At 42.8% G+C, this 16632-nt stretch overlaps 1 protein-coding gene across 4 annotated transcripts in view; it reads left to right on the top strand.

The window, feature by feature from the left end:
* IGSF5 (immunoglobulin superfamily member 5) overlaps nucleotides 1–16399 on the top strand; it is a 29328-nt gene extending 12929 nt beyond the window's left edge. For 2 of the 4 annotated variants that reach the window (XM_027635344.1, XM_027635352.1), the window contains exons 5-8: nucleotides 1525–1653; nucleotides 2194–2218; nucleotides 5161–5273; nucleotides 6446–6649. In XM_027635344.1, the coding sequence (XP_027491145.1) occupies nucleotides 1525–1653; nucleotides 2194–2218; nucleotides 5161–5273; nucleotides 6446–6636 (458 nt within the window). In that variant the 3' untranslated portion in view covers nucleotides 6637–6649. The other 2 variants (XM_027635370.1, XM_027635360.1) reach the window with 2 other exon arrangements.
* Nucleotides 16400–16632: the final 233 nt, after the last annotated feature.

Consider the following 16632-nt stretch of genomic DNA (forward strand, 5'->3'; position numbering starts at 1 on the left):
AGACTGGAACAAATTGCTTAATGATAATGACCTGAGCTTTGGAGAATGCAGACTCCTAGCAGAGGTTCAAGCTTTGTAGGAAGCTCTGGTCCTGTATTTTTGAAGTTTGAAACCTCCAGACCCCAAACACACACCCAGGCAAATAAGTAGATAGAAAGGATTTAGTTTATTCCCTGTCATAGGTAAACCTTGTTCCCACATGGAATAGCCCTGACTCTGTGCAGCTCCCAGTCACCTTCCTTGCTGTGGTGCCTTTTCCAGAGGCTGTCAGCTAAGGGTGGCCATGGAATCATTGACTGGGACCTCTAGTGAGGAAAACACATTCATAAATACATGCAATGGAATGGGCTGTGCCAGGTTTGAATGTGCCTCACACCTGGAATTTGGATTGAAAGCTTGTTTCTAAAGATCTGTCAAAATTATTTTGGGGCTGCTTTCCAAGGTGTAAATGAATCAGATAGAGGTGCTTCTGGAATATGTGGTTCAAACCAAGGGACAGGATGATGTGACAATCAGAACTGTCATATCTTCCTTCTTCATCAGTCTATCTGAGAAATATGGGAGTGTCCAAGGCCAGGCTGGATGGGGCTCTGAGCAACCTGGGACAGTGGGAGGTGTCCCTGCCCATGACAGGGGGTTGGAACTTGATCTTTTAAGTTCCCTTCCAACCCAAACCATCCTGTGATTCTCTGATTCTATTTTTCCAAGGTATTATTAAAACACGAGGGAGCCCTGGTTGGTTACAGCAACAGATTCCAGCAAGACACTGAGTTATCCTTAAATCACCTCATTTAACCCTGGACATTCTAGCAAAGATAAAGGAAGAAGTTAATTGGGATGATGCTGGTAGAGAAGGTGGATGAGTAGTTTCATAATCTCTTCAGGTTTTGCTCTTTGCTGCTGTTTAAGTGGGTGTCAGATGCCCTACCAAGCATGTCCTGAAATCAAACACTTGTTGAAATCATTGAGAGAAATCCCAAGGCAGAACTGATTAGAAAATCATGTCTTCAGACTAGAAATCACCAACTGCAGTAGTCACTTAAAACTCTTGCTGTGGTCTGTGGGGAGAAGTGGACGCTTTCAGAGCAGTTCAGTGTATCAAAATTTACTCAAATAAATTACAACCCCAAATACCTATTTTCTCTCCACTGACAAGAACAGCTAGGCAAAGACACTTAATATCTGCAGTATAGACATCTAAACTGAATCTTAACCCCTCTTCCCAACCACAAAAGTCTCCAAAGGATGCTGAGAGGCCCAGAAATAAAGTTAGATTGAGAGATTCTAACCTGTGTCTTTCAGAAGAGAAGTAGCAGTGGGAAAAGTTATGACTGCACTAAAGAATTTGAATTTGGAAATACTTTAAATTCTTGGGCAGCACCCATAAATTTGTCATTTGTCTGTCATTTGGAAAACACAGGCTCCTTGTTAATAATCAACAAGCATCTCAGAGAAAAGGTAAATATTCTGCAAAGGGTGTTTTGAGGCTCTGATAAGACAATGTTTCTCCACTTAATTTAACAGAAAATTATTACAGAGAAGACAACAGAAGCTCCTGGGTTATTGTACTTGCAGTTGTGCTTTCATTCCTTGGTATTGTTCTTCTGACCATTATTATTGTGGTGGTTGTTCGCTGCTGCCTGAAGAGGAGAGGTGAGTGGAACTTCACAGTTGGTCTCTATATTAAAAAGTATCTTTGACCAGGTATAAACCCCCAAGTTGTGTCAGCTGTGGTGCTGTGCAAAGTCCTGTAAGCAGAAGTGTGAGCAGACAGATCCTGCTCTTAACCTTGGCCTGGTTAAAATGCTCCTTAAATGCTCCTTAAATGGGCCTTAGATGCTCCTTAATTTCACCTTCCTGTTCCTCTCATAAATTGACTCCACAGCAATCAGTGTCAGCCCTTCACATTAACTACAAGAAGACCATGTTTTTTGGGAGCACATTAACTTTCAAAGACTTTCAGTCCCTGTGCTGATGTTCTTTGTTGAAGAATATCTTCAGTGCTGTGTGCCTGACTCCAGTTTCTGTGTAAGCTGTTCTACAGGGCTGTAAATTTTGTAAACAGGGGGGAGAGATGCTCCTGTGGTAGCTGGGACACAGGGGGATGCCCTGAGGGAACTTATAGTCTATATTTTAATTTCTTGCACTTTAAAAACATTCCTTTCTTTTTTTTTTTTTCTTCTTCTTTCTCAGCATCTACATATCAGAGTGAAATCAGGTGAGTCAGATGAAGGGGGTGGAACTTTTCCTGTTAACTGGACTCTTTCAGGGTGGCAAGAGGGATATGGGAATTTCCATGCCCTGCCACCCAGCATCTCAGAGGGAAAGGGGACCGGCTTTAGGGGCGAAAAACCAGCAGCAGGTTGCGAATCCTGAGTGAAAAAAACCCACCAAAATCCCGCCGGCGCCGCATCTCTGACTGGGCGAGCGCAGAGATGACAAACTGAGGAGACACTCCTGCTAAAGCTGATGGGCAAAGCGAGTTCCTAAGAGCCGGCTGTGCCCCCAGGGAAGGTAGGGGAGGGTCGCCGGGTGCCCCGGGCTGGCCAGCACAGCCCGGCGGGCGATTGCCGCCGCCGCCACAGGATGTCACTGCCAGCCCGGGGACGGGAGAGGAGGAGCTCCTTGGGATGGATGGGCTGGGAATTCGCACCGCCTGCCCGGCTCTTTTAAGGGTGGATAAACTGACAAAAGAGGGGTTTAGAGGGTAGGTTTAGATTAGATATTAGGAAATAACTCTCTGCTGGGAGTGCGGTGAGACCCCGGCACAGGTTATCCGGAGAGGTTGTGGACCCCTCATCCCTCATCCAAGACCAGGTTGGAAGGGGCTTGGAGCAACCTGGGGTAGTGAAATGTGTCCCTGCCTGTGGCAGGGGGTGGAACTGAATAATCTTTAAGGTCCCTTCTGCCCCAAACCACTCTATAATTCTATAAAAAATTAATAAAGATTCCCCAATGAAAAGCATCAACCCGTCACCAGGTTGTTGCCAGACATGCTTGGGTACAAAGCTGCTGGTACATTATTGCACTGAGCAGGACAATTTTAGCCATCAATAGCTGATGGCTATCAGCATTAAGATCCTTTTTATTGGCACAGTGTGGCTGTGACAGCAGTGGCAGTGGGGTTATTTATGGTATTTATATTATTATTTATATCCAGGCAGCGCTGTAAATTCATACCCTGCCTACACTTGTGGGGCTTTTAACTCCCTGTCCCTTCATGAGTTTCCAAAGCCTCACCCCCCGTTGCCTGGCACATCAGTAATACCCAGTTTCATTAACAGCCTCTTGGGGGGAAAATTTTGTGGAGGTCTGTTGACAGATTTCCATTTATAGAGCACTTTACTGATACAGAACAAAATAAGGAAATGAGATACCCACTGTTTTCTCCCAAGGAAATGATGCTTATTATGCCATGTAAACTTCCATGGGATTTCTTAATTTGTGGGGCTGACTTGATCGTTTTGCCAAGTGCAGCTTGCACTTTGGAAGTTGAGAAAACAGGGATGAATTCAGGCTTTCTGAGGCTCAACTCGGGCTTGGAGACTCTGTATTAAGAGCTCTACAAAATTTTATCATGTGTAAATATTGACACTGAAATCAGGATTATTAACAATCACTTACAGATTTTGTAGGTCCAGTGTTTTTTTTTTTTTTTTACCTGTAGTTAAAGGAATGATGATTGTCCAGATTTGGGAAGCTCCATTATAGTAGCAAAGAAGTGGTGAGACCAAACATATATTGCTTTATTTCCCACATTTATTTTTAACTTGCCTGGATATCTTCCCATACCTCCCACACCTTTTTTTTTTTTCCTTTTTTTTTGGTAGCTGCTTTTCTATTTGTCTACGACACTGAGTTTGTTGGGAACTAAGGATCAGATAAAATACACAGTACAGTGTCATGTAACATGTGGGGGTGGTAGCCCTGAACAATTGCTTTTGTCTTCCAGCAACCAGGACAGGTTTCTTGGTGGTATCTGACATGTTTATCCCCTAAAATAGTCAGTGGCTGGTTCATCAGGTTTGTGTGCATAAGTAACACCCATCTGAAAATCTGTGGGCCAGTAAAGCCATTCCTGATAAACATAAAAAGTAGAATCACAGGATCCTTTAGGTTGGAGAAAAGCTCCAAGATCATGGGGTCCCCCCTGTGCCCCATCCCCACCTTGTCCCCCAGCCCAGAGCACTGAGTGCCACGGCCAGGCCTTCCTTGGACACCTCCAGGGCTGGGCACTCCAAACCTCCCTGGGCAGCCCCTGCCAATGTTTAACAACCATTTCCATGAAGAAATTCTTCCTGATGTCCAACCTGACCCTCCCCTGGCACGACTTGAGGCTGTTTCCTCTTGTCCTGTCCCTTGTTCCCTGGGAGAAAAGGCCAATCCCCCCAACTCCCCCTTCCTTTGGACAAGTTCATGTGGCATTTTCCGCAAACTAACAGCATGTCACCCCTTCCCCCTAAAAATTCCTTGGTTTTGATGGTGGATCCGTGCTTGCCACACCTGAAACCTTGGCAAAGGTGGACCTGGGACTATCTAGGAGAGGGGTCCATGGCAGGAACAGATCAGTAGTAGCGTTTCTTCTAGAGTAGAGTTTGGGGTAAAAAAGCACTATAGTCTCTCTGTGCAGCTCTGTACATTCAGAGATGTGTAAATTTAACCAAGGGAGTTCCTTTCACTTGTAAAGTAAATTTCAAAGTGAAAGATTAACTTTGGAGTGTAGAGATGAATCACTTGGGAGCTCACTGTGGGGGTGTGAGACAACACTCTTTGTTTTTGCAGCTGGGGACAGGCTCAGGTCACCAAAATGATGAGCTGTCCTGAGTGACCATTACTGGGCCACAGAATATCCTGCAATTCACAATGAGAGATCAAAATTCATTGCCTACAAAACCTATGACCTGGTGCAGAGTCTTCACTCTCTGAAGGTTGCTCAGTTATTTTCCTGCTTTCTGGGATATTGCAGCTCATGGGAACTTTCCAAACAGAATTCCATGGGTAATACTTATATGGGATGAGATTTGTACTCGTGGCTTGGAAGTCCCAGATACGTTTTGCACCTATTTTTTGGGAAGTAAAAGACTTTTTCCTCTGTACTCTGCTACCCAAGAGTTCTCCTATCATAGTGATTTTCTAATTACAGACCTTTTTTGTTTCTAGAAAAGTCTCAGCCGAGAAGAAAAAAGATGGAGATTTGGAAAACAGGCAAAGGAATGGTAGTGAAAACCCAGGATACCTTCCAGAGGAACTGTGGAACACAGAACAGAGCCCAGGTGAGTCTAAGCTGGTGAATCACATGTTGTCAAAGTGCTTCTCAACACGGGCCTTTTGTACAACATGTCAAGGAATTACATTATGAGACTTCACACATATTTCACAATACTCAGTGAGGGAATCTGTCTTTGCCCTCAGCCTCTTCAGAACATTCTGGACTTTCTAGAGTAAAGTCCTTCAAAATTATTGAGAAAACATAAAGTTCTTTGCAGTGGAATTTGCATTTAGTCCTGGGTTTGGTATTTTAGATGCCTTTGTTCTTCCAAATATCTTCTGGGGTCAGGTGTGGGAGGACTGGATTTCCATACAACCATTAATTTGGGCAATATTTTGCAGTTGGTCTGTGAAAACAAAGGAAAATCCACCACTACCAACAACAACAACAAAAATAAAAAAAGAAGAGAAGGAAAGAAAAAAGGCAGCTAGTGAACTATTATTTTACTGAGAAATGACTAAGGCATTATAAATTCTTGACCTTAAGCACAAAGACTCTTCAAAAGCAAATGTAAATCTCCACCAAATTGTTACCCACCACTTGCATTTATAACCACATTATTATCAAAACATTTAATCAAACACTTAATGACATAAAATTATTGTGCAGAGTCTGTAAGCCAGGCACACATCCTTTTCTCTCCAACAAATACATGGTGAAGAAATAAGTGCAGTGAAAACATTTCCAGTGCATGTGGTGTTGTAAAATGTTGTTGCAAAGAATAAAAGGAAAAACTAAGTGAATCTGGACAAATTGATTCTATTGAGGCCTTGTATAGGCTTCTTTTGTATTTATTAGTGTGGTGGATTGACCTTGGCTGGCCACCAAGTTGCTTTATCACCCCCTCTTCTCAACAGGACGAGGGAAGAAAATAAGATGGAAAAGCTTGTGGGTGAAGATGAGGAGGGGGAGATCCCTCACTAATTACTGTCACAGGCAAAGAAGACTCCATTTTTGGAGGATTAATTTAATTTATTGCAAATTAACAACAGTAGGATAGTGAGAAAGGAAATAAAACCAATAACACCTCCTCAATTCCCCACTGCTTCCAAGTCTCAACTTCCCTCTTAACTCATCTAACTCCTCTCCACAGGCACGGCAGGGGGATGAAGGGACAAGTAATTGGGGCTGTGGTCGGTCCATAACACATCATTTCTGTCCCTCTCCCTCCTCCAGTGTGGGTTCTTCCCACAGGGGACAATCCTTCCCAAAATTCTGCAGTGTGGGTTCTTCAAGAGCTGCTCCAGTGCGGGTCTTTTCCATTAGTAAAGAAATGGAATGTTCCAGCATGGCTTGTGACTCTCCTTGTGGAGAGTCACAGTTCCTGCCAGAAAACCTGCTCCTGCACGGGCTCCTCTCCTGAATGACAGTAATCTTGGATATTCTTACAGGAATTGCCTCTCTTCCCTCAACGACTTCCAAGTTCACTGGCCCTGAGGACAGTTCATACATCAGCTCTGTGCCAAAGGTAATTGCAATGCTGATACCTTGAATATCTTGAGCTTTTTTCTTTTTCTCACTGTATGTATTGTGCTATGAGCATACACAGATTTTGGGTGGAGGGAGACAACTGGTAGTGGAATGTCCCTTCTGGATTCCTGAATTTTTGATTTATAAGGATAAGTGCTCCAGGTTGGCCTCAGATTTAGATCGATTTGGGAGACAGGGAACGGGGAGGGGGCAATGAAGGAAAGTGAGGGAGAAACAGCCTCCTCTGAGGAGGAGATTTTGAAAGAAGTGTCTAATAAAGCTTTTGCCACATCTGTTCTCCTCAGCTACATCTTCCTCCCCACCTCCCTGCCTAAAGTTTAGGAAGTCACAAACTTCCCCTCGTAAAAAATCTCCAGTTGGAAGGGGCCCGTAAGTGTCACTGAGTTGAACACCCTGCCTCTCCCAGGACTGCCTAAAACTAAACCATGTGTCTAAAACCATCCCCCAGACTCTCCTTGAGCTCTGACAGGAGTTCAGGCAGTGTCAGCTCTTTCCTTCCCATTGCTTTTCATGTCTTTCCTGCTCCAAATGCCAGCCAGGCCTTCCTGCTGGGACAGACTCCCCATGGGTAAAGCCAGTGGTCTGATTGTCATTCCTGGGATTAAAAGGTCTCCCCCTCTCTCTCCACAAACCTACTTGTTACCATTAATAAATTAATTAATTCTTTCAGCCTTTCCAGGCAGAATAACTCCAGCTTGGCTTTTGAGAATTCACCTCTGTGTATATTATACCTTAAACAATTATAATGTGACCTTTAACAATTATAATTATTATGTAACAATAATAATTATTATATAACAATGGAAATTATAAAGGTTTCCTTTGCTCTTGGCAGGTAGTAATTCGGGACAGAATTACTATATATTATTATATTATATATAATAATTACTATATATTATTATTTATATATATATAATTCTATATATAATATATAGAAAGTTGTTATATAGGTGTCTTAATCAAAGAGACCTGCAGTGTTTTTGTTGTTCTCCCCAGCTGCCAGACTGGAGGAGATGCAGGATATAACATGGGGGTAATGTTGAAGGCAAGGTTTGAGGTTCCTTTGCAAGCAAAACCCAGTGTGATATAATAAATAAATGAGCGTTTCTTGACTGTATTTTCCAATTCAACTGGGAACTTTACGCTGATCTTGGAGACTTTTGGTATCTTGGCAGCAAGTTCTGGGAGGAAAAGCACCCAGTTAACACCCACCCTAGAGCTTTTCCCCTTTTCCACATGACTAACACGTAAAAAGTTGAGCTCAGGGTTTATTCCTTTCCTTGTTCCACTCTCAGAGGCCTCTGTTCTGTAGGATGGTGCTGGGCTGTCTTCTGGCACAACATTAATGTGGATCTTAACTTATGCCACATATTTTTAAAATACTTTTAGCACTTCCATGATGGTTTGTGCCGATATTCTCTGGGGAAAGTGGCAGTGATGTGGTACCGAGTTCACTCCTCAACACAGTGAGAACTCATTTATTTTTGAAGAGCTGCTTCAAAATGCACAGTGCAGGAATCTGCCGTGGGATGACATTGCATATAAATCATAGCAGAGAGTGTCTGGCTCTTCTGGCACACGATGGAATTTAGGAAGTGCTCAGTCAAAGATTAAAACAGTGATCAAAATAATAACAGTAAAAATAATAGCACTGATACTGATGTATTTGTGCCTGGGAGTTATGATGTTTGACATTAACTACCTGTCAAACAAAACACTATTGAAGCAAAGCTGAAAAGCATGTGCAGAACAGCTGAGGGTTTGGTGGGGATCTATAACCCTGAGCAGCAGTTTCAGACAGTGTTTGAAAGGCTTATGGGCAGGATTATATTTCTATTGTCCCTGGACAATATAACAACTCTGTTACTGTGTCTTCTCCCTGCATCAATAACTGCCCACACGTTTTTGAGAAACACCCAGAGATAATCTAGAGGTGAAAATCATTTATAACCCTTTCCCATATGTTAAGGGAATAATGTCTTGCTGAAAACAAACTATTTGTGAGTTTGAGCAGGGCTTCTCAGTATATTGTGATGCCCCCATCTTGTATATTCAGAAACTGATAAAACTGATGAAGATTTGTCTTAAATTGTGGATTTGCAGTCCATGATTTAAATTTATGACATTAAATGTAAACATGGCAAAACATTTCCCATACAAAATGTAGGGTTTTTTTGACATTTACTGCCTTCCCTATTAACTGCATAATAGAGGTTTTCTGACAAAAAAGAAAGTGCTACTGGGTGTATTCTAATAAAGTTCAATCACCCCTGATGACAATATATTGCCTACTAAACATTGAAGTGCTCTTTTATTATATTTCTTGTCAAGTAGGAAAAATCAGGTGGTAACTCATTTAGCTGTTTGCTGTCAGACCTGAATCAAACAATCTCTTCAGAAACCACCTGCCTTCCTGCCACTGCATCTTCTAAGCCCAGGAAGTTGTGCTTCTCAGTTGGCTTTCCCTGCCTGAACACTGGGAACATTCCCAAAGATTGTTCATCCTTATTCTTCAGGTGTTTTTAATGAGAAATAGGGGGTATAAAACGCGAGGGAGAGGTGTTACCCTGAGAATTTTTTTCATAGTGAAGGAGATCGTGAAGGGGTGGACTCCAATAAATTGCTTCTCTCTCCCTGGATAATCAAGAAAAATGAGCAAATGTCCTTGCAGTGATTTTATGGAGGTCAAGAAGAAGGAGTGAAAGTCCAAGTCCTCCCTGAGGAGCAGGAAGTCCATCTACTGATGGAAAGAGTCACACAGACTGAACACCTAAAGTTTTACCTATTCCTGCCTCTGTGAGGGTATTTGATTCCAATTTGATCCCTTCTGTTCAATGTGTAAAAAAAAAAAGTTACAATTTTAAACCATTTTGGAGATTAAAGGAGGCTTCAAATTACAGGTTTTGTTTCCTCAGAAGTCCTTTCCCCTGGACCCAGCCAGGCACAAAGCCTGAAAGAGTTGATGTGTGTCATTGTAAAGGGTGGCAACAGAAAATCACTTAGGTCAGCTATTGGCCATTCAAACCCTTTGAAGCAGAAACTAATGCAAAATGTCCACAGAGAAGACAAATGTTGCCCAGTAATTGCACTGATGAATTTCCAACATGAACAGGAGATTTGGCAAATCATCTCAGGGAAAAGTGATACCTCAGCAAAGAAGAAGGGAGGAAAATAAAAGGTGTGGGGGATGTTCAAAAAATGATGAATAACGAAGCAAATTATTGAACTGAGGGAAAAAATGAGCCAGGCACTGGAAGAGGAGGCCAAGGAGCATCAGTCAGGGATGCTGGAAGGTTCCTGCTCTGATTACATTAGCTGAGAAAAGGTCAAATTTAGAGTAGAGTTGCAGGCTCCTCTTTGATTGCAAATGTAGTTACTGTCAGTGATCACAGAATGGTTTGGGTTGGAAGGGACCTCAAAGATCATCCAATTCCAACCCCCTGCCATGGGCAGGGACACCTTCCACTAGAACAGGGTGCTCAGAGCCCCATCCAACCTGGTCTTGAACACTTCCAGGGATGGGGATTAACAACTTCTCTGGGCAACCTGTGCCAGGGCCTCCCCACCCTCACAGGGAAGATTTTATTCCCAACGTCCAATTTAAGCTTCTCTTTTTCAGTTCAAAACTGTTCCCCCTTGTCCTGTCATTACATGCTCTTGTTAATCTCTCTCCTTCTTGCTTGTAGGCTCTCTTCATGTACTGAAAGGCCACAATTGGGTGATCCCTAAGCCTTCTCTTCTCCAGGCTGAGCAATCCTTGCTCCCAGCTCTGGAGTGGAGTTACAGGTCAAATGGTGTTAGGGACAACGATCCCATCCAAGGAGCCGTTCCTCATTCCCATTGAACAGTGCCCCTTCCAAAACCCAAGTGCAATGAGGGGGATCCCCTGCCTTGGCTTTAGCAGATTTTGGGGCAGTCCCACAGACAGCTGAGCCTGAACAAGGGCCAGTTCTGCCAGGTCCTGAGTGCCACCCCCGAGGAGCTCCGTGTTTCGAGCTCCCACAAAAGCAGCTGAAGGGACTCAGCAACTATCAGGATTGGACAATCTCCTAGAAAAGCTTCATAATTAGTCCATTTAATCTGCCATAAATGTCTCTGTGATAAATCAGGAGACCATTCTGTAAGAGGCAGTGAGTGCTCATTTATAGTGGGCCAGATCCATCCCTGGTGTAACCCTGACTTCAGAGGCTTCCACTTGCCACCACAGCCACACTCCCCCTCTCCCATCCAGGGTGAATCATGGTTCTGTTAATGGAGAAGGATCCATTTTTCTTCTTAACTACTCCAAATGACACTCTATAAACTGGAAATATTATTTAGTTGTGGTTGTGGTTTTATACTGGGAAGGAAGAGAATGATGAATTGTAGCTCCATTTATTGCACCGTGTAGAACTGCTCCGACTCTGAGGATGGTTTGAAAAGAAAAATTAAGCTATCAAAATTGAATTAAAAGGTCAATAAATAGAAATGTAAACCAATGAAAGCAAATAATTTTACCTCTACTGATGCAATGTACTACAGAGTATATGTCAGGTCGTGATATCCACTGGTTAGCAGATCTTGATTAAGAGAGTAATAAATATTGATGAGACAGGTACAGAAATGGCAGGTGCAGTTTACAGTGTAATTTTTCCAAGTGTCTGTGGAAGAAGGGAAGGAGTGAAGTTTTGTGGGTGGGATTAAGCCATGAAGAAACAAGAAGGAATTTCCAGGCTGTTTGTCTGCTGATGGACAGGGAAATGTGCTGAGTGTACCAAAAGCTGACAGGGTGTAACTGGCTTTCTGTTTGAAGTAATAGTGTATCCAAACTATTTCAAGGGTATCCAGAACTTTTGGGTGGGTGTTTTCCCAGAAATGAAGTGAATTTGGAATGAAAATTAAAAACTGAGGGCAGGGGGGGAAACAACCTTGAGAACAGAAAGCTGTGCCTCCCTGATATTTTGTTCTTGCAGTCAGCCAAGCTCGAGACGCTTTCTGAACATTTGGAAATGCTCCTACCACAATAATCTCAGCAATTTGTCCTAATGCAGTTAAACTTGGATTTTTTTCGATGGCTAATACCAAGATTTCAGTTCATCACACACTTCCACAGTGTCTGAGGAGCTGCCACCTGTCAAATGAATGTCAGGATCAGAGTCCTGCTCCATCATGCCAGATGTGTGCTCATCATTCATATTACCAGTGTCACGTGGGCTGCAGAAGTGACTGAAATATGCTTGTGATAGCAGAAATCCTGCTTTCATTGACTGGAGAACAGTATTCCAAACATCACAGAAGGATTTAGCCCTGAAACCAGCTGATACACACTCAGTTTTCCTTCTGATTCATCCTCGTGTTGTTGGTTCTCTTTTAGTCCAGCTCAAGATCTGGAAGAGATGAAAAGATTTGGGCATCTGTTTCCCCAGCCAAACCAACAAACTGTGCAAAGCTTTTCCGAGTATAATTATCCCTTTATAGAAATCCCTATCAAAAGGCATCCAGGGCAGATGATAAATCAACAGGCAGGTTTTGAAGCACGTGATTGTCAAATATCCATGGTTAACTATATGAAAGAAATTCCGATGTTATTGCATCCTTCCACATAGAGGGGAACACCTTAGAAACTCCTGTGCAGAGAACCATTAGAGATGCCTTTTCTCCCTTCAATCTGTAGGATATAGTGAATTATGAAGCCATTTTTTCTCAGTCTGGGACTGACAGGACTAGTGGAATCAACATAAAGAAGAAACAACTTCGAAATTGAAACCAAGCAGAGGCTCAAGCAGCTGCAGCAGATCAGGGTATAAATATGAAACGGTTGTTGTGGTCCTGCTCCTCCTCCATACATTATGGATTTGTAATGTGCTGTGTGAGACCTTCCACAGCACCAGAAAATGAGTTTTAGGTCACTGCCCAGCAGTCTCCATTTCAGGGAAGTTACATCCAGCGAACTCCAAGCCTCGGTGAGGCTTTGCTGCTTCAGAGAGAGCTCTGCAGAAAATGGGGCAGCACACAGCATGGGCTGATTGAAATTCATGAAATTATTCATTAATTGATATCAGAGCACAGTAAGAGTGAAATAGAAGTAAGCCAGGGCATTTGCTCTAAAGGAAATAACTATGAAAGATGCAGCAGGGCAGAGGTGAAACGTCACAGGCACCGTCCCCACCCTGGGAGCAAAGTCACTGCTTGGTTCCTCCTCTGCCAGGCAGGAGAAGTGGCAGGAAAAGGCAGGGGCTGGATGGCTCATTGTTGTTAATGAGATTTTAAAGCAAAAGAGGCGTATTGGGGTTATATTTTCACCAGTGATGTCGTAGAGCAGCCAAGATCCAGCTGGTGAATGTCCTTTGGCTCTGCTATTCAGAATTATATGGAAATAGAAATCAGAGAATCATAGAATGGTTTGGGTTCAAAGGGATTAAAGATCATCCCGTTCCAACCCCCTGCCATGGGCAGGGACACCTTCCACTAGACCTGGTTGCTCAGAGCCCCATCCAACCTGGCCTTGGACACTTCCAGGGATCCAGGGGCAGCCACAGCTTCTCTGGGCAACCTGTGCTAGGGCTTTACCACCCTCACAGCCAAGAATTTCTTCCCAGTATCCAATCTAACCTTACTTACTGTCAATTGGAAGCCATTCCCCCTTGTCCTGTCACTCCAGGCCCTTGGAAATAGTCTTTCTCCATCTTTCCTGGAGCTCCTTCAAGTCCTGGAAGGCCACAATCAGGTCACCCCAAAGCTTCTCTTCTCCAGGCTGAACAATCCCAGCTCTCCCAGCCTTTCCTCCCAGCAGAGCTGCTCCATCCCTCTGATCTTCTTGGTGCCTCCTCTGGACTCTCTCCAGCAGCTCCATGTCCTTGCTGTGCTGTTCCACAGGGCCTGAGCAGCTCTGCAGGGGGGTCTCACCTGAGGGGGCAGAGGAGCAGAATCCCCTCCCTAAATCTCCTTCCCCTTTCCACAACACTTCTTAGTGAACTTTCTGATCACTGTCTTTTTTTCCTCTAGTAAATCTGGGTGCAATAGAGTATTTTTGTGCAACAGATCCTGGGAAATATCCCCACCCCACTAATTTACTAAACATGGGATCCAAAGAATAGCCTGTTTCAGGCAGTTTTAGACACAGTTTGTTCTTGGTCCTGCTCTGAAACTTTCTGGTTACTCAGTCCACTGCTAGTTCAGTATCCTTTTTACTCATAGTCCACAATATCTGGGAATATTTGCTATCTACAAACATAACACTTGGCTTCAGCTTTTTTTACAGACTTTTTTTCCCACATTCTATTTGCAAAATTGTTATTTTGAGGGGGAACAGTAGCAGAGAGCTTCTCCAAACCTCTGTCCTGGTGAGAAAGCCCTGCCATAACAGACCTGTAATCGAACAATCAGGAAAGGCCAAGGAGCTGTTCTGCCAGACATGGAGCAAATCTCATCACATATTAATCTCTGGGGTAACACAGACCACAGGGAAGTTCTGATGTGCTCTGGAAATGAGAGAGTGATGTCTCTGCTCAGCACCAGCCTGGGCTGAACTGCAAAAAATTAAGTGCAGCAGAGAGATTCTTGGGAAAGGTCTCCTGAGCACAGCCAGGCAATCCTGTTACTTCCCAGAGCACCTCTCCTCTCTGCAAAAATAAACAGCAAAGAAGGGTAAATTTAGAAAACAGCAGCCTGTTCTAGCAACAAAAGGGATGGGGAGGGAGGAGAGAGAGAGTTGTGTTTAAAACAGAAGGCAGCTGTCTTGTGAAATGTTTCTAGGATAGTTATATTTATCCCACAGTTTTCCTTGAGGTGCTGGGACTCATTAAATACCAGAGACATGTTGTCCACATTTGTTATCTAACCTTTTCCTTCTGTGGCCTGTTCAATAATGTATATGTACCAAATGCATTATTGAAGATATTTAATACTGGAAGAATACCAAGGCAATACAGACTGCACAGGACTAATGCTCCAGAAAAAAAAAAAAAAGCCACAAGAAGATTGGTCAGTAGTTAAAGAACCACGTTTGCCTGGATAAGAGATTTCACTGGGAAAACCAGTGGAATTCCCGTTAATTTCCAAGGGCTTGAGAGCAGGTGAGGAATTGCAGGGAAGAGCAGCCAGAAGGCAGCATCTACTTGGAGGCAGATAAAACCAACACTGGGGGCTGGACACAGCAAACTATTCAGCTGCAGTGTTTCATTTAGGAAACTATGTGAAAATACATGTTTTATAATTCTGGAATAAATTTTCGTTCCTCAGAGATGCTTCTTAATTATCTATGTGAGGTCTCACTACTACATTTAAATATCCAAAGTGTGTGTCACTTGGATGCATTTGAGAATGAGTTTTTCCTTGGCTTTTCTCTCTGCCATGATATTTTATAAGAGCACAGAAGTAATTAGGACTGGAAATGAGGACAGGCTTTGCAAAACTGCTGAACAGGGGTCAGCCTGGGAACAGGCTGCTGTCAGTGGAAGCACAATCCTGCCAGTCACGGGAAGTTTAAAAAAAGCCTGCCTTGAATAAACACATTGGGAATGATCCTTCAGGCCCATGAAATGCTGGTGTGCTCATCGCTGCAGTTCCTGATGGATTTGAAAAGCTATGTTCAGGTTTTCCTTTTAACAGGTATTTTCTTTAGCAGAACCAAAAGACAAACACCGAAAATCATGTTTTCCTTTAAAGAATCCAGACTGCAGAGGCCACAAGAAGTCCTCAGGTAGCACAGGATCAGTTAATGAATTCCCAGAACTGCCACGTGAAGCTTTTGTTTCGTTCTGCTGCTCATCCTTCCCTTTGTGTTTAGATTCTGAGTGGGTTGCTGAAGAAAGATTTCATTTGGGGGTGAGGCTTTGGCAGGTAACCTCCTGAGAACCCTCGTGGGACTGCTTTTCTAGGATTTCTTTGAGTTCTATAACTGCTTTTGCTCTCCCATAGGTGCGACCCCAAAGACGTCCTGATCATCCGATCAGCCCAAAGAAAATCAGGAACGTGACCCTCGTGTAGGATGGACTTCTCCAGGATAATTATTTTTTTGCATTTCTGCAACAGAGAAAGGTTAAAACCACTTCTCTCATTTAAGTTATAAGTTATTTTTCTTTTTTTGCCTCGTCTAATGAAATAAAATTGCAACTTTTATGAAGTAGTACATTATATCTCAGCAAAATAATGGACATAAATGACATAAATGGACATAAGTGACATAAGTGGACAACCTGAACTACAGAGACAAGGAATTTGATGGGACTGGACAAGAGGAAGAGTCTGTGCTTTGGATCCCAAGGAAACCAGCAAAACTCCTATCAGAAAAAAAATCCTATGTTACAGCAAGATCGAGGACTGGAACTGCAAGACATTTATGAGTTCAGAAGAACTGGTTAATAATAATAATAATAATAATAATAATAATAATGGTTAATACAATATCAACTGCTTTTTAACGTACTTTATGTACAGCTGAGCATCTTGAGCTTATGGATCAACAACATCTTTCAATTCCTCTTCTGTAATAAAATCAAGGGAAGTTTTGGTGAGGACCGTTTTAAAATTTCTAACAAAACCACCTTAGGATCATAAATTAATTTGTTCCATTTCAGTAAGTTACTTTGTGAAAGGTGTTTGCCTTAAAGTCAATGTTCCATTTTGAAATAAAACCCAACCACCCACGTGCCAAAAAAATCCTTTTTTAAATTGAAATTGAAAAAAATCTCAAGCTGGAAAATGTAGATTTGAAAATCTTGGCTTTGAAGAGTTGTTGCTTGAGTGTTTTATGTCTCTGTTCTACTTGTGGGCTCAGTTTGCACCAAATGACTTGTGCCACAGCAATGGTGGTATTTGTGTTGAACAATGTTTTTGCCTCAGGGATAGAGTGGATAAGGACCACGGGAAATGCACTTTATCAAGGCAACTTG

This window comes from Corapipo altera, unplaced genomic scaffold, assembly GCF_003945725.1.
Source record: "Corapipo altera isolate COAL_440 unplaced genomic scaffold, ASM394572v1 0, whole genome shotgun sequence".
Lineage (NCBI taxonomy): Eukaryota > Metazoa > Chordata > Aves > Passeriformes > Pipridae > Corapipo > Corapipo altera.